Source organism: Podarcis pityusensis, assembly GCF_964106645.2.
Source record: "Podarcis pityusensis genome assembly, chromosome: 2".
Classification (NCBI taxonomy): Eukaryota; Metazoa; Chordata; class Lepidosauria; order Squamata; family Lacertidae; genus Podarcis; species Podarcis pityusensis.
In genome coordinates, this window is record NC_138029.1 from 36,182,765 (window position 1) to 36,201,540 (window position 18,776).

At 45.8% G+C, this 18,776-nt stretch overlaps 1 protein-coding gene across 4 annotated transcripts in view; it reads right to left on the minus strand.

Annotated features, from left to right (window-relative positions):
* The window catches only part of RNF157 (ring finger protein 157), a 77,865-nt gene that overhangs the window by 46,390 nt on the left and 12,699 nt on the right, over nucleotides 1–18,776 (minus strand). For all 4 annotated transcript variants that reach the window (XM_080993757.1, XM_080993758.1, XM_080993760.1 and 1 more), the window contains exon 2: nucleotides 821–939. In XM_080993757.1, the coding sequence (XP_080849883.1) occupies nucleotides 821–939 (119 nt within the window). The remainder of the gene's footprint in view (nucleotides 1–820; nucleotides 940–18,776) is intronic.

The following is an 18,776-nucleotide window of genomic DNA, read 5'->3' on the forward strand; positions in this document are numbered from 1 at the left end:
GAAGGACACACGTCTCCTTATCATAGGGAAAAAAACACATCCTCTCAAACCCTCGCACATCAACAAGCAATCTTATTCTTATTCTTTTTATTTACTAAATGTGTAACTGCCCTTCATCTATAGATCTCAGGCAGATTCGCAACAAAAAAATTACAATTCAAAAGATACAAAATGCATTAACATTTCCTGCAGCCATACCATCCCTCCTACACAGTTCATGCTAACTAGATATTCCACATTTGCTTTTGAACTGAGTCTCAGAGGAATATTGTACAAAGGATAACATGTGGCTGAGGGATGTTTCAGACAGCCTTCTAGATAAAGCACCCAGTACTGCCTCCTGGTACCCTCATAGAAGCGCTTGATTATGTGAATCACTTCAAACCACACATTTCTGAGTAGTCACCAATTGGCATCTGGGTTGCCCATGTCACCAAATGGACATCACCTCAGAACCAATGAACATTCACAGCTAGATTTAAGAGCTATCTAGGCATGTTAAGAACCCTATTGTGTGTTTAGGGATTTTGAATTGGATTCTGAAACAGATCTAACATAAAAATGCCTTCCCATCAGACTAAGTGCACATAACATCTTACTTATTATTATATTTATATCCCACCTTTCCTCCACAGAGTTCAAAGTGGTGTACATAGTCCTCCCATTTTATACGTACAGCAACCCTGCGAGGTAGGTAGAGTGAGGATGAATGCAAAACGAAACAAAAACTCCTAAAAAGGAATATTTGTTCCATGTCCACTCATACCCCCCACAGCTACAAGTCCAACTTTATTAAAATGGGATTTTTCCCCCTCCTTACCGCTACAGGCCTGTTCCCAAGGAAGTTGAGATCACTGTTTTCTCCAAAAAGGTAGCCCTCAGGATGTGTAGAATCAAACTTCTCACCTCCCATGATGAAGTGACTGGCAAAGTAGCTTCCTGAAAAAGAGAGGGAAACAAAAGAGGCTGGTTAGAATTAGGAGCAGAGAAAGGAGTTCAGTATACAGTGGTACCTCGGGTAAGTACTTAATTCGTTCCGGAGGTCTGTACTTAACCTGAAACTTCTTAACCTGAAGCACCACTTTAGCTAATGGGGCCTCCTGCTGCTGCCACGCCGCCAGAGCACAATTTCTGTTCTCATCCTAAAGCAAAGTTCTTAACCTGAGGTAATATTTCTGGGTTAGCGGAGTCTGTAACCTGAAGCGTATGTAACCTGAAGCGTATGTAACCCGGGGTACCACTGTACTATGAAGGAAAGGAATCATCAGAGGTTCTAATTATCAACATGGACACAATCAGTACAATGCATTGTGGAATAACCCATGGAAATGAATGCTTCAATTTTAAAATAACAGTAAGCTCCTAGCCCTCATGGTTGTGGAGATATTTACGGTACTTGTTTCATTCAAAACTCCGAAACCAGAAGAGGTGAGTCAGTAGCAAACATTTTATTTCCCCGTCCCTCCTTGCAGCCTGCTACCCCTACAAATGTACAGTATGCCTGCCTCCAAGCCATATGATGTTTCTCTTCCAACACCCACTTTTCCTGGCAGAGTTTAAAAATTTGCAAACTGAAAAAGAAAAGGAAAAATGGGGTATCTGGCACTTTTATAGCGCTTTTAATTGTTTTGTGTATTGAACTTCACATAAATAAGTCGACTTCCTGATTTGTAGCTCAGCTGCTTAGCCACTAGGCTTAAATTTACATTATTTGTTAATAACTACATTTTATAAGTCATTGGTTGGCACACACGCGCGCGCACACAGTTATAGATTCCACACCATATTTTTACAGCATTGCTTAACTCTGCCATCCCAGTACAGCATTTTTCACAGGTGTGCAGTTAAGTCTCTCCCACAATTGTAAACCATGAATAATAATGATGCTGAGAAACAGTCCAAAGGCTATCACTTAAGGAGACTGCAACACTTGCAGGGACAACACAAGGTCTGTTGCCAGAGTAACACATACATTTCCCCGCAGTAGGGTTTAGCAGCGTTGTTCAGGTTAGCTGTACATATTCAAAAGGGAAACCTCTGTGATTGGTTTTATTCTCTCTTATAGGGTTCAAAATGGACAGACCTGTGCTGAATTTATTTGACATCTCTACCAGAGATACACTCCCCCCTCCCCCCCACCGAAGGAGCAAATATGTATGGAGTACTCTTAGATACCTGGAAGTCCCAGCTGGTCTTTGGGCAGTAGGTTCACCAGCTAGAGCCATTCCTGTATACAAGCAGGCTTGCCATGGTAACCCATGCTCTGATAAATCTGGATTGCTGTAATGCACTCTGAGTGGCTGCCATTTCAAGATGACTTAGATGCTGCAGCTAGTACCAGCTCCTAGTTTGCCAAGTGGAGCAGCTAGCTTGAGCTACGTGACTCTGGTTTCGAAAGAAACCGCACCGACTGCCAATATATTTCCCGTCCATATTCCAAGATGTCAGCAATAACTTAAAAAGCCCTAGACAACCTCTTCCTCTGTTGTCTTGCCTAAGCATTAAATTCTTCTGGAGAGGCCCTTCTCTGCATCCCACCTTTGAGTGTCGTACATTACGTGCTTCTTCTTCTTTGGTGATCACTCGTAAATTATCTTCCACACACATGGTTTTAACAATGAGTCCATAAGTGACTTTGGAGGCCAATTCTGGATCCACACATCCTTCCACAGTGGGGACATTGCTTTCCAGGTAGAAGTTGATCACGGTGTGGATTTGCCAAGCATACCTTCCTCTTAGCACATTTCTCCCTTGCGTCCTGAGTTCGAGTGTCTTCAAAGCCTGTTACACCTTTGGTAAAGGCTGTTCTCCAATTGGAGTGTTCACAGGCAAGTGTTTCCCAATTGTTGGTGTTTATACTACATTTTTTTAAGATTTGCCTTGAGACAGTCTTTAAACCTCTTTTGTTGACCACCAGCATTACGCTTTCCATTTTTAAGTTTGGAACATTACTTGCAGGGGCATACCTAGGAGTTGGTCAGGTTGGCTCCTGCAAATGGTGTAGACTCGGGGAGGGGGGACGCAAAATCACTCCTATCCACTGACTCAGACTGGCTAGGAACCAGCCCACCCATGTGCACACATCCCGGGCTGCTCCTCTAGGAAGCCAGTATCTCCTTGTCAAGGGTGCAAGGGATTGTGGGGCACCAATATAGCTCCTTGCCAAGGGCACAAGAGAGTCTAGGTACACCTCAGATTATGTAGCAATGGAAGAGGAAGGGCCTTCTCTGTTGTGGCACCCTGTCTGTTGTGGCACCACTCCTTTGAGGCCCAGCTAGCACCAACTTCGGCTCTGTTCTGGTACCACGTTAGTACTTGGTTCCTCAAGCATGTATGAACTGTTAATCTTGCAGCCTAATGTTACAGCTTTAAGATGAATATTTTATAGAACATTTTACTCGCTCTTGGTTTTGTTGATGTCATGTCGCCTGCACAAATTGTGAACCCCGCAATGTGATATAGGGCAGGGAATATAAACAAGTTAGTAAGTGCATAAATGATGCATTTCTAGAAGTCTGAAGTTTTCTGCAGAGAAATATAGCCATGGAAAATTTTCCAGCCCGTGTTAAAGAAAGCCTTGAGGTCATCTGCACTGAGGCACTATGTTCCATCTTGAAAAAGTAGCTTTATGCATCACATCCAAAGTTAGTCACAGTCACGAGCACACCCACTGAAATCAATGGACTTAGGAATATGACAAACTCTGTGTATCACCCAGTGCATGTTTTTTTTTTTAAAAAAAACAGTCTGAGGTACCACAAAAAAAGAACATTTGAGCAAAAATGGAAATCTTGCAATTGCTCTGAAAGCCTCCTCAGATTGTGATCGACTTCCACGGCGGTGGAATTTGAGACTACCCTGCCACATAAAAATAATAGGATATGGCAACACTTGGAAAACTCTGTATGGAATTTAAACAAAAGGGTAACAAACTTCTCTCTTTACAGCTCACATACAGCTTCCTTCACATATCTTTTATTGACTGTTTGTTTGAACATCTTAGAATAGAACCACTCACAGCAGGCTTGCAATGTGTTTACATACACTACCCATGCCCTCTCTAATGCACTTTTATCCCAACTACGGGATTTAGCAAAAAGGTCAAATGCACTTTTAACAATCTAGTATTACAATGCTAGTGGTAATAGATAGGCCTTTGCTTTTAAAGAAAACGAGGGTAAGAGCTTTCCCCAGCAGAGCGGTTTCATTTGTTGTCCTTTCCACAACAGCTTGGTTAACCTTGAAGGTATTACACAGAGCATACCTTGCCATTACAAACTTTTACATGGCTACTCTCCTGAAACTGCAAATTATTCAAGTTTTGCCCGTCCTCTGATCCAAACGAGCAAAACCACATCACCGCTACTACCATAGTAATGCTTTTATAGAACAGGCCATAGAAGTAAGAACTACACACTCATCTTTAAGGAGTATATAAACATTTCTATTTCACAAGCTATTTTCCAGTTGGATGGGTTGAGGGCCGTTATTAAAAGCTGCACTCTGCAACAGTTAATTCAAAACGTGCTCTCTTCACTCCTCTGCTGTCCTCACCTTGAGGTGAAGATTGGTGGTAGGTATACAAAAGTCAGCTGAATCATCACTTCATAGGTTACAGAAATGTGTAACGACAATTACTCTAGTAATTGCTTCCATAGCACATTTTAATCTGGTAAGGGACATTATTTTATTTTTAAAATATTGATAGCCCACTCTTTCACCCGTAAAACTTTCAAGGTGACTTTATAGACTATTATGTTTGGCCTCGCAATGACTCTTTTTGGTGGGTTACTATGGCTTATATAAAGAAACTTCAGCTTGGGTAACAAGCCTGCACAATGAGTCAATATTACAAATATGGATCTTAAACCAGGTCAGAGACTCTTGAAGACCAAACTTTCTTTTCAGTTCTCATAATATTTTGTACATGGCTTTGCACATAGTGAACCAGTCTGATGAATGCTCTAGCTAGCATGATTTATCTTCATCTACTTCTATTTTCCAGACAGAACCTCAACATTTACAATACAGTGGTACCTCGGGTTAAGTACTTAATTCATCCCGGAGGTCCGTTCTCAGCCTGAAACTGTTCTTAACCTGAAGCACCACTTTAGCTAATGGGGCCTCCTGCTGCCGCCGCGCCGCCAGAGCACGATTTCTGTTCTCATCCTGACGCAAAGTTCTTAACCTGAAGTACTATTTCTGGGTTAGCAGAGTCTGTAACCTGAAGCGTATGTAACCTGAAGCGTATGTAACCCGAGGTACCACTGTATGTTTTATCCTTTTTGTGTGTATGTAAGCTGCCCGAGGTATTACCTGCTACAGAAAGACTATATAAACATTTTTAAACAAACAATCCATTTCACAGCGCTTTTCTTCTATCTGTTCACATCAACAAGGCTTCATTCGTGTCAGATTCTTTGTGGGGGGCACTGATGGGGTGGGGATGTGTTTACCCCATGCAAAGACATTTACACCTTGGCTAGAGACAAATTAGGAATGGTCTTGTGATAAGAAACAGCAGCATCAAGCAGTAGTATCTCACAACCAAGTACAGAATATAAATGCATTTTGTATGACGTTGTCGGGTGAACATGGATTAAAAACTCTGCCCTGGAAACACAGTGGTTGCACAGTAAACGGAAGTGTGAACACAGTCACTATCTTAGCAGGACTCTGCTTCAAATCTGTTGACCATCATCCACTCGACAACTGCATCCAGGCACTGGTTCAATCTATGCACTGTCCCTCCTGACTCAGATCTGATAGCAAAGCAAAGCCTAGTGTCATTGGGATACTAACACTGTACCCCCAACCTCCTATTGGTTTCCTCCAAACAGATTCATATAGATGTTAAGTAGCATTGGGATAAGAAGAGTGTCACAGTTAAATTGCCAAAACCTAGAACGTGCAGCCCCCTAGCCGCTAAGAGATCCAGCAGAGGTAGGGTTGCACTCTGCCACCTGTCCCTCGAAGGAGGTCATTTGTTAGGGCAACCAAGGCCAATTCTGTGCCAAGCCTGAATCCAGACTGAAATAGGTCCAGTTAAAACAACTGCACGTATAACAACAATTTCAAAACTAATAGAGATACCGAACGGATAAAAATAAAATCTCCACTTAGGAGGCTTGAACTTATTTGCCATTGACCTAGTAGCTGCCATTTCATTCTGAATTTTAAGTTTAACACACTCCCTTTTTTTGTGTACACTGCCTTTTCATGGTGTATGAAAGGCAGTGCAGAATGTTTTTAAAGAAATAAAAATTTAAAGGCAACAGTTCAAAATGAAACAAAGCTCTTGTTATGTACTGAGTTGAATAGGATCCAAACTGTAGCAGTCTGATTGGTCCTAGAACAATAGGATCCAAAAGGCAGCAGTCTGATTGGTCCTAGAACAATAGGATTCAGAATGCAGCAGTCTGATTGGTCCTAGAACAATGCAGCAGTATGATTGGTTGGCAGGAACCACCCAATCCTGCTCCAGATAGAAGTGAATCCACAACCTGATTGGCTTACAGTAGAATTCCAGAATTAGCCAATCATGTGCAGCCCATTGTGTAAATAATGTATATAAAGCAGATACTGTGAGGGGACATTCATTCATTCCTCCTCACCACTATGAGCTGAATAAAGAGCATGAAATCACTTTGCGACTCTGAGTATATTTCACTGGCGACGAAGGTGGGATCCCGCTGAGCTGACTGCCACACACAGCACCGCAGCACCGCCAACTGCCGCACCGCTGCCTCGCACCGTGTATCCAGGCTTCAGCTCCGGGGCACAAGGAACTCAGAATGGCAGCCAACAGCAGCTTCTCGCCATTCAACCCAGCATCTGGAGACTGGGAAGCGTACGCCTCCCGTTTCACCTTCCTCCTAGAAGCCAAAGGGGTCACCGACGAAGAAGACGCCAAGAAGAGGGCGATATTCTTCAGCGTCTGCGGAGAGGAGACGTTTGAAATCGCCCGGGCTCTCCTTGCGCCTGAAGACGTCGCTACTGTTCCATACAAAACAATAATGGAACAGCTGAAGGGGCACTTTTCGCCGCAGCCCTCAGTGGTGGCTCGTCGAAATGCCTTCTACGCAAAGCGGCAAGCCCCTGGGGAAACCATAACTGGGTTTGTGACCTCTCTCCGCCAAGCCGCCCGGTTCTGCAACTTCTCAGAGCTGGAGAACATGCTTCGTGACCGCCTCGTCGGTGGCCTGAAGGATGAGAAGCTGCAACGACGCCTCTACGCTAAGAAGGACCTAACGTTCCAGGTCGCTCTGGAGGAGGCCCTGGCAACAGAAGCTGCCGAGAGGTCGACCCAAGAGGCACGGCCGAGCCTGCCATCCCAACCGAGGGTCCACCATGAAGACCTCACCGACGACTCAGGATCCGACAGGGAGGAGGTGCACCGAGTACAGCAGCGCACTCAAGCAGCGCACAGACCACAGCTGCCTCGACGAGAAGGAGGGAACTGCGCAAGCTGCGGGGAGAGTCACGAGAGGAGGACCTGCCGTTTCCGCAACGCAGAGTGCAGGCAGTGCAGAAAATCGGGACACATCGCCCGGGTGTGTCGGGCTCGGCCCACCCGACACCAGGCATCAGATGACCAATCCAAGAGCCCCAGGTCCCGGGGCCCAACGCACCAAGGCAACTCGACGGAGCTCACGGACTTCCAGGTATACCAGTTGCCCCACCCCAACGTAGAGAAAATTTATGTAGAGGTACAGATAGAGGGGGCCCCATGCCGCATGGAGCTTGACACGGGTTCAACTCTATCCATAATCTCGGCAAGGACCTTAAGGAAACTGTGTCCCACTGGGGGTCCCAAACTCAGGCCGGCCCCATTCACCCTCCGGGACTTCCAGAAACGTAAGGTCCCCACAATGGGGGTGGGGACCTTCAGGGTGCAATACCGAGGGCGGACGCGGCAACTGGACTTGCTTGTGGTCAAGGGCCCCTACATTAGCTTACTGGGATTGGCATGGTTTGGACCACTGGGGCTAGCTGTCACCGGGGTGAACCACACTAGCTTACAAGTGGACGTGGACGCCATATGCAAGGAATTTCCAGGGGTTTTCGATGGGAAATTGGGACAGTATACGGGCCCCCCCATTGCGCTACAGCTTGACCCCGCAGTACGACCGGTCAGGCTCAAGGCCCGCCGGGTCCCGTTCGCCTTGAAACCCCGTATAGACGAGGAATTGGACCGACTCGTAGAGCAAGGAGTGCTGGAGCCGGTGCCTAATGCTCCCTGGGAAACCCCAATCGTCACACCCGTCAAGCCTAATGGTTCGGTCCGCATCTGCGCAGACTACAAATGTACCATAAACAAGGCCCTCACGGCCCACGCATACCCAGTGCCAGTGGTCAGCCATGTCCTTGCCACCCTGGCTGGGTCGAAAATTTTTGGCAAGCTGGACTTGGCCCAAGCATATCAACAGCTGCCAGTAGATGAGGCCACAGCAGAGGCACAGACGATTGTGACGCACAGAGGAGCGTTCAGGGTAAAGCGGCTGCAATTCGGTGTCAGCGTGGCACCAGGCATATTCCAGAATATAATGGACTCTCTCCTTAAAGGGATTCCTGGCGTCACCCCCTTCTTCGATGATGTGTTGATTGCCGGCCCCACACCAGAGGAGTTTGAGGACCGCCTCCGCACCGTTCTGCACCGTTTCCAGACGGCGGGTCTCAAGGTGAAGCGGGAAAAATGTCTACTAGGAGTGCCTCAGGTGGACTTTCTGGGATTTATGGTGGACGCAGAAGGGGTCCACCCGACTGGGGACAAGGTACGGGCCATTTGTGATGCCCCAGCGCCCAAGAGCAAGACTGAACTTCAGGCCTTCTTGGGACTATTGAACTTTTACCATTCCTTCCTTCCCCACAAGGCGGCGGTAGCGGAGCCCCTACACAGACTCCTGGACAAGCGGGCCCCTTGGGTGTGGGGCCAGCGCCAGGAGGCCGCATTCCAGGCAGTCAAGGACTTGCTTGTCTCAAACTCGGTCTTGGCACACTTCGACGAGAGGCTGCCGGTGGTGCTAGCATGCGACGCCTCACCCTATGGCATTGGAGCTGTCCTGGGGCACCAACTCCCGGATGGAAGAGAGGTACCGGTGGCGTACTTTTCCCAGACACTCAACACAACCGAGCGGAACTACTCGCAAATCGACAAGGAGGGTCTGGCAATCGTAAAGGGAGTAAAAAAATTCCATGATTTCTTGTACGGGCGGCCCTTCACCGTGGTGACTGACCACAAGCCGTTGCTTGGCTTGTTTGCCCCCGAAAAGCAGACCCCCCAAGTGCTGTCTCCTCGCGTCCTCAGGTGGTCAATTTTCCTTGCCAGCTACCAGTATGCACTGATTCACCGACCTGGGAAGGCGATGGGCCATGCGGACGCCCTCAGCAGGCTACCACTACCGGAAACAGGCCCTGACCCAGCACCTGCACAAGAGGTTATGAGCCTGGAGCTGCTTCCCGACCGCCCCATTCAGGCACAAGAAGTTGCACACCATTCCAAGAAAGATAGGGTCATCTCCCGGGTCCTGGACTGGGTGTGGAGGGGATGGCCCAGCAGCAGCCCCGGGCCAGAATTCGCCGGCTACACAACCCGCAAACATGAACTGTCGGCCCACAAGGGGTGCCTGCTATGGGGAAGCAGAGTCGTTGTTCCCCAGCCCCTCTGCAAAAGGGTCCTCACAGCCCTACACGAGACACATCCAGGGGTAGTAAGAATGAAGGCCCTTGCCAGGAGTTATGTGTGGTGGCCGGGGATCGATGGAGAGATAGAGGCCTGGGTCAAACACTGCCAGGCCTGCCAAGAATCCCGCCCAGATCCCCCAAGGGCCCCAGTCCAGTCCTGGGAGTCCGCCCGAGCACCATGGTCACGCCTGCATGTGGATTTCGCTGGCCCCTTTCAGGGGAAAACATTCTTCATAGTGGTGGACTCCTACACCAAATGGCTGGAAGTCGCACTGGTACCGTCCACTTCCACGTCCGCAGCCATCCGGGTACTACGCAGGCTGTTTGCAACCCACGGGCTCCCTGACACTCTCGTCTCAGACAACGGGACTGCATTTACGTCAGGAGAATTCCAAACCTTCACAGCGCAGAACGCCATCCGCCACATCCGTTCGGCGCCGTTCCACCCTGCCACCAATGGCCAAGCAGAACGCATGGTGCGGACCACCAAGGACACCCTTCGCCGCATGACGCAAGGGGACTGGGAGTACCGCCTTGCCACATTCCTTCTAGCACAGCACAGCACCCCCAGCTCAACGACTGGCCGGAGCCCCGCTGAACTACTAATGGGTCGGCGCCTTGCAATCAGATTGGACCGCCTTCACCCCGATAGAGCTCAGGATGAGGTAGTGGTGGGGGAAGGCAGGAACCCCCGGACCTTCGAGGCCCAGGACCCAGTGTACGCAAAGAATTTTGGGGCAGGCCCAGCATGGGTACCCGCCACAATCACCAGGGTCACTGGCCCCGTGTCGTACGAGGTGCTAACGGATGGGGGGCAATGCTGGCGCCGCCACTGCGACCAGATACGGCGACGATTCCCGGGAGAAAACCAGGAGGAGGACAGGTCAGAGGAGTCCCAAGGGAACAGCGGGGCAGTGAGGCCCATAGAGCAGGAGGGGCCAGCAGGAGAGGCAGAATCAGTAAATACAGAGAGGACCCGTGAGGCCGAAAGGACACCGGAACCAGAACCACGACTGAGCGAGCCGGTTGCACCAGACCAAACAGCCGCATCACAGCCAGCATCCTTGGAACACGAGCCAGAACCCGGAGCCCGGACCAGGGAACACCCCAGGCCACAACGCACACGTAGGCCGCCGGCATACCTTGAGGACTATGAATGCGACCTCCCGGGCAGGACTGGAACTTAGAGGGGAGGGGTGTTATGTACTGAGTTGAATAGGATCCAAACTGTAGCAGTCTGATTGGTCCTAGAACAATAGGATCCAAAAGGCAGCAGTCTGATTGGTCCTAGAACAATAGGATTCAGAATGCAGCAGTCTGATTGGTCCTAGAACAATGCAGCAGTATGATTGGTTGGCAGGAACCACCCAATCCTGCTCCAGATAGAAGTGAATCCACAACCTGATTGGCTTACAGTAGAATTCCAGAATTAGCCAATCATGTGCAGCCCATTGTGTAAATAATGTATATAAAGCAGATACTGTGAGGGGACATTCATTCATTCCTCCTCACCACTATGAGCTGAATAAAGAGCATGAAATCACTTTGCGACTCTGAGTATATTTCAGCTCTCTTTTATAAAACATCTACTGAAAAACCTGCAGCATCCCCTTGCAAACATCAATATTGTATATTTGTCAACAAAAAACCCCAAAACCTATACAATTGTTTCCAAACAAGAAGAATACCAGGCACCTCTACAGACGCCAAGATGCAGCTCATCATTTAGGAAGGTTCTGCAATCAATTATTGATGCCTGCTGCTTTCTGGCCCCATTTTTTCCATGTACATAATTTATAGGGAAACAAGAGTTGGGGGGGAGAGAGGCAGAAAGACAGACATTTGAAAGAACCCTGGAGCTCACCAAAACTAATGCAGGCACATTATTGAGGGGCAAGAGAAAAGGAATGCAGTTTGACCAGAGAGTTAATCTAGCCTTCTAATGAAACATGGAAGAAGCTGAGAGATGCAGGACCTGATTTAAAAGTGAGCATAGTGAAAACCTTGCAACTTTCTTCGAAAAACAGATGCAGAATCACAGCAAGCCACACATTTAGGTGACCAGATGCAGTGGGAGGTCAGGATTCAGTTGTGCAGAAGAAAGCTGAGCCTGGCAAGGGCTTGCAGGGCTGGGCATATAAGGTTGCCATATTCCAGAAAGTGAAAATCCAGACACAAATGTTGTTGAGCTTTTTTGCTATACATTTTTTTTTTGCCAATTTCCACCCAGACACTGCTTCCAACTGCAGTATTCCGGGTATGTCCGGGAATTCCATGCACAACCTTAGGTAAAGGTAAAGGTACCCCTGCCCGTACGGGCCAGTCGTGTCCAACTCTGGGGTTGTGCGCCCATCTCGCTTAAGAGGCCGGGGGCCAGCGCTGTCCGGAGACACTTCCGGGTCACGTGGTCAGCGTGACGAAGCTGCTCTGGTGAGCCAGCACCAGCGCAGCACACGGAAACGCCGTTTACCTTCCCGCTAGTAAGTGGTACCTATTTATCTACTTGCACTTAGGGGTGCTTTCGAACTGCTAGGTGGGCAGGAGCTGGGACCGAAAGACGGAAGCTCACCCCGCCACGGGGATTCGAACCACTGACCATGCGATCGGCAAGCCCTAGGCACTGAGGTTTTACCCACAGCGCCACCCGCGTCCCTATGCACAACCTTAGACCTGTACTTATCAAAAATCCCTCCTCTTGCCCCTCTGTGAGCTTCCAGTTCACCTTGTCTACACATATTACCTCACCCTGCACATGTGGCTTTAGATCCTGGTCTCCAAAGAATCCATTATGAAGTGCTAAAGAGATCTTATTTGATATTTTGCAGCAAAGCAACCCATCCACAAAAAAAGGTCTATGGGAGGAAGCATAATGGCCAAATGGCTCTAAGTTTGCTTTTCAATGCTGAATACGCAAGAGAGTGTAGCACACACTCCCATAACCAAGGCTAAGAGACTCAGCTGTGAACTACGCAGTCCCCAGTTTGAGGCTCCCCTCAGCTGCCTATCTGTTATGTGAACACAACCACCAGAAGAACAAAATTCACCTATGCTCCCTGACAGCCTAGCAAGCTGCTTGTCGTTTCCCAGTGACAAAAACGCACAGCAACAACCAAGTGTCAGGCAGGAACAGCAGAACTACGCTTTTAGAAAACAACTGGTTAGACCCCACACAGCTGTGTGCCTTACAGATAGTGAGCAGTAGCTTTATCTTTCCAAAATTAATCTCAGGTTTCTCAACTGGCTGCTTTAATTACAAAGACCTCTCTAGAGAGACTACTCTTCATTACCCTGGTGTATAGATCGTTATTAGCAAGACAGAACCCACAAAAGTTTGCATCATCCTAGAAGAAGGGGGACAAGCCTGGAGAGAACATGGCATAGCACCTTAATATCACTTCTGTGATAAGTAAAGATATTCTACAGTCCAACCTATTGTGATTAGAGCCTAAGTTGCACATATCCATCCACCCTTTCCCTTTCAGCATCATTCTACTTTCTCTTTTTTTTTTCTTCCACTTTTTTTTACTGATATTCCAGATTTTTCACACAGAAAAAAGAAAAAAAACATATCAAAGAAAATAAACTAAACACATAATTATTACTTCAAATACCTAAATCTCTTAACATTGGTAACTGACTTCCTCAAATCCCCTCTATCTGAATTTCATTATATCACCTGTATAACAGATCTTCAATTTCATATTTCTAATAATATTAACTCCTTTCATTAACTAACCTCTTCTCCTTTATTATTATTCTAATCATTAATATTTAGTACCACATATTCTTATTCTACCCCTAAGCCTATTTGTTAATTCCAAGAATTTTCTATTTATCTTACATTACAACATTTAGCTAAATATTCTTTAAATTTCTTCCAATCCTCTTGTATCTCCTCTTCCTTCTGGTCGCGGATTCTTCCAGTCAGCTCAGCCAGCTCCAAAAAGTCCAACATCTTCATCTGCCATTCTTCTAGCGTTGGTATCTCTTGCGATTTCCAGTTTTTGGCTAATATCACTTCTGCGTAAGCAGTAAAGATATTCTACAGTCCAACCTGTTGTGATTAGAGCACATATCCACCCTTTCCCTTTCGACATCACTCTACTTTTTCTGCAGCTTTGGTGGGTGGGGAATCCTGATGTTAGGTTCACTTTGGAGGGTAAGCAAGAAACGTCCTCGTCTTGGAATTATAGAGTTGGAAGGGACCACAAGGGCCATCTAGTCCAACCCCTTGCAATGCAGGAATATTTTTGCCCAACATTAAGCTTAAACTCATGACCCTGAGATTAAAAGCCTCATGCTCTACCGACTGAGCTATCCCAGTTTTAGATGTCTTCTGAAAATTACCATTGTTTATCCAGGCCTTTGCAATATGTATTTGTTTCCTTTCAAATCAACCAGTATTTACAGATGTTTTATTTGTGTTTTTCCTGATGCCTTTACTGATTCCATTGTAATCCTGTATCGCTACATACTGCTGTATTATGCCTTTATGAAAGTGCAGATTTATAAATATTTGAATAAATAAATGAACCATCACATTCTGCCAGTACAAGGATTTCTGCTTGTGCTCTGGAACTTTCCACCCCTTGCACCCTCTGCAAAGCTGCTCCAGATTTTTGGGGGGACCTTTAGAACCAATTTAATGGGGGCACTGGCAGGAGGATAGGGGAGAACGTTCTGTTTCACAAGGATAAATCCTTGTGCTGATGGAACAAGAAGCTCAGAGCTACATTAAATTCCACCCTAAATAAATAGAAGAATAATTCTTAAGTTTTAGAGCTTTCATACTTTGGGTGAATGAGCATATTTAAAAGACTTGTCGCTTAAAACAGATCTTACTGATTTTTGTGTGTTTGTGCGCTAGAGATAAAGAGATGAGGATGAGAAAGGAAACTGTACTTTAACGGGTTCAAAATGCTTCCTATATTCGCTCACTACTTCCTACATCAAACCTGCTAGTTGGAACTTGTTTACCATTGCTCCCATACAGACCAACCAGAAGTTCAATAAATACAATGGCACTTCGGGTTACATACGCTTCAGGTTACACACTCCGCTAACCCAGAAATAGTGCTTCAGGTTAAGAACTTTGCTTCAGGATAAGAACAGAAATTGTGCTCCGGCGGCGCGGCGGCAGCAGCAGGAAGCCCCATTAGCTAAAGTGGTGCTTCAGGTTAAGAACCGTTTCAGGTTAAGAACGGACCTCCAGAACGAATTAAGTATTTAACCTGAGGTACCACTGTAAGGCTTAAAAACCACTTGTTACATACAAAGCTAATAAATTTCCACTGGTTGCATGCATACTCGATCACCACAGCAACAAGAATAGCAAGTGTCCAGATTAATAACAGATGCACCTTTCCTAATGACTTGCTATATATGCAGAAAACACTCTATTCATCAAGGGTGTATAGCCACTTCATATACTTCTAAGCCCCCCACCACCTGGCAAAGCCATCCGCACACCTCATCAGGAAACCACAGATCAACCTAATGCAATATAACTGTGTCAGAAGCATAGGGGGAAAGCTGGAATCACTTGCAGATCCTATAACTCAAACAGGTGAGCCAAGCTGCAGAACACATATCAGATCATGTATATGTAGCTGATAGAACACTTAACATGCATTACAAAAAAAGCATTTACTCATGTTACAGATTAGGAAAAACTGCCCTTGGGGTGGTATTTATGATTATGATTTTAGAAGCTCTTAACCTCAGTCTATAACAAAGATCTCAAAACACAAGTGAGCAGATCACTCAGGGAAGTAAGCCAAGCCACAGAATACAACTGAAGCCACAATATGCATCTTTAATGTCAAGGAATTGCACACCATCACTGACTGCTACTCAACCAAACTCAAAAACACTGCCTTGCACCTTTATACATACAGTATAATGTTAGAGGCTTGAAGGGTTGCTATGGAAAATACTGGTGGGTTACTTCCATGAATGTGATTCTGTAACCATGAGATTACAGGCACAGGTTAATTCCGGCCATCCAGATGTTTGGCACTACAATTCCCATCACTCCTAGCTAGCAGGACCAGTGGTCAGGGATGATGGGAAGTATAGTCCCAAACATCTGGAGGGCCGGAGTTTTGCCTATGCCTGGATTAGAACCCAAAAGAGGAAATGTGCTGAACTGGCCAAACCAATCTCTCTGTAAACTAATGGTCTTAGCTGGCCAGTTAAGTACTGTCATCAGCATCTTCAAGAGTGAGCCATATTGCCATAGCAACTCTAAGTGGAGATGCTTCCAGGAAGAGGAGAGTGGGCCTTTTCCCACCTTACCTGGCCAGATGAGTCTTGCTCTGTGCTGAATCCAAAGCTATGGTTTTGGGGAAACCCAGAAAGCTAATGGGAGTGTTCATGTCAGAATGCTGTGCTCAGGTTGTATATGTTTGCAAATTAAACTGTATATCCTAAAGATACCACAGTCCCCATTCACCTTCACTCTATGGACACCAACAATATATACATATACACAGATAATGATCCACACACACACACACACACACACACACACACACACCATCCAGATATGGTGGCAGCAACCACCACTACAGTGGTACCTCGGGTTAAGTACCTAATTCGTTCCGGAGGTCCATACTTAACCTGAAACTGTTCTTAACCTGAAGCACCACTTTAGCTAATGGGGCCTCCTGCTGCCACCACGCCACTGGAGCACGATTTCTGTTCTTATCCTGAAGCAAAGTTCTTAACCTGAAGCACTATTTCTGGGTTAGCGGAGTCTGTAACCTGAAGCGTATGTAACCTAAAGCATATGTAACCTGAGGTACCACTGTACTTTTAACTAGCCTTCTACTTGCTTGTCAGGTAGTGGCACATTCACCATTTTAAATTGTGTGGGAGAAGTCACACATCGCTTCCAGGTCTTCTCCAAGTCCTCATTTTCCTTCACTGACATGCATAGCTGCATTAAGCTGCCCATCGACTAAAAAGGCCACTTTTAAAGCTGACTTTAAAAACCACACAATGGATTGGCACCAGACCAATGAAATGGATCCTCTATTGGGATAGCTGATTGTTAAAAACAACAACAACAATTTCAGCCTCCGACATGGCAACTTTTAAGGTATGTGTTTGGTAAGGGGGGGAGATGCTGGCAACAAAAACCACCTACTCTTCAAGCCACAATTTTTAACTTGCTGCAAACCCAGCCATTTTTTAACCAACATTTCTGAAACAATTTTATTTGCTTATACAGAGAGATCCTCCATATCGATTTTATAAGGAACAAGATTTGCATGCTTTGTAACGGCAGAAAATTCAAAGTACACTCAGCCCTCAAACCTCAGATATGCAATTGTGGCTCTATAATCATCACAGTTCTGCCTCAAAGATTTTTTTAAAAAATAGCACAGCAGAACAGATAAGCTGGAAAAACCTCATTCTAAAAATGAAAAGGGTATTGCTGAGACTTGTTTCTTTGTCTGGCTCGTAGTCAGTGAAGGATCTATAAAACTGACTAGATATTCACTGACTGGAGAGAGGAAATCTCTTTGAGGCATATAGCGCCTTCTACTTCACTTGCTGCATAATCATTTGGACACCAGCAACTAAACACAGATAAAGCTCTGGATCAATGTGTGCATTTGAGAGTTCCCTCCCCTCTTCAGGGTTACATAAAAGATAGAGGAAGACAATTTGTGTGCCCTAGTAGCTATACTCCGAAGCCAACATTAGCTGCCCACCCACCCATCACTGCCCATCTGTGAAAGTATGGCTGGAAGTCTTAATACATTAATCGCTGATTAAAAGCAAGGCTTTTGGTCTAATCAGATTTTGATTAGAGTAGTAAGAGATGTTTAGCATTTCTGTTTGTCACCCAACCTATGTGAAATGCCACTACTAAAACAGCATTTCCCCCCGTCTCCACTTCCAAAGGTCTTGGTCCTAGAAGACATACATATTATTTCTAATATATTATTATATTATATTATATTATATTATATTATATTATATTATATTATAATAGAAAGGCTTGAAGGAGAGAGAAACCTCTACCTCAAGAAATAAGAACCAAATTACAGCTGTTTAACAGACACCTGCCCCAAGAGGACTAAAACCTCATTAAAGAGAGTTAAATTATTGTGGGAAATGCAGTCCTCCTCAAGAAATCTGCAACTTCCAAGGTCACAAAGAAAATGGGGACATGGTTGGTTGGTTGGTTGGTTAGTTAATTAGTTAGTTTATTCAACAAGGTTTATATACTGCTTAATCATCCATAACCTCTCTAAGCAGTTTACATGGAACATGACCAAGGTTTCTATAACATAGATGCCAACGCCTGCAAATACAGACATGAAGCTGTCCGATGCGTGTGAGAGAAGCCAAACCCAGAGCAACCGGGGGTGAAATAGAAATATATAAGCTTGCACACCGTTCCATCCTAATTATGCTCCCAATGACGCTTGTTTTGTGGGTTTAAAATTGTGCTGAACGCCCAGAAGGTGGAAAGCCTAGGAAAAAAATCTCAGCTGTGCCCTGGACAGAGCAGCAGGCTAATTAGCTGCCTACTTTTGCCCTGGTTTATTGTTTTGTTTTGTTTTTAATTTAAGATAGAAACATTTTATACAGATGCTTACAGAAAGGGAAGGACTTATGAACCGGTAAGCAGTAGGCGGCATTTATCCTGGAGCCATTTGTACATCAACAAGGGAAACAGACAGCCCTTGTGCTGCTTGCAGTTCAGATAATCCACTTAAGTGCAGAAATCCTCCTTTCCCATGAGCCCCTTACTGCTCTCGTCCGGTCTTACTGGATAGTATCTAGAGAAGCTGAAGAAGAGACGTATGATGCAACTTTGGGGGTGGGGTTAGGGGGAAAATGTCTTGTTTGTTTCTCAGTTTGGAGATTTGTTTACCTGTGCACGAAGCAGAACAGTCCTGGTCAGCCAGGCCCAATTGTCTGTCTGCTGGACATGATCTAGTTAACTAACCAGATTTAATGAAAAACCTGGAAGGCCTAGACAAGGTCAGCAATTTCTGCTTCAGCCAGAATTAGTTTATGATATATTGTAATAGGTGTTTTAACTAAAATATTCCTCAAACGTTATTGTAAGG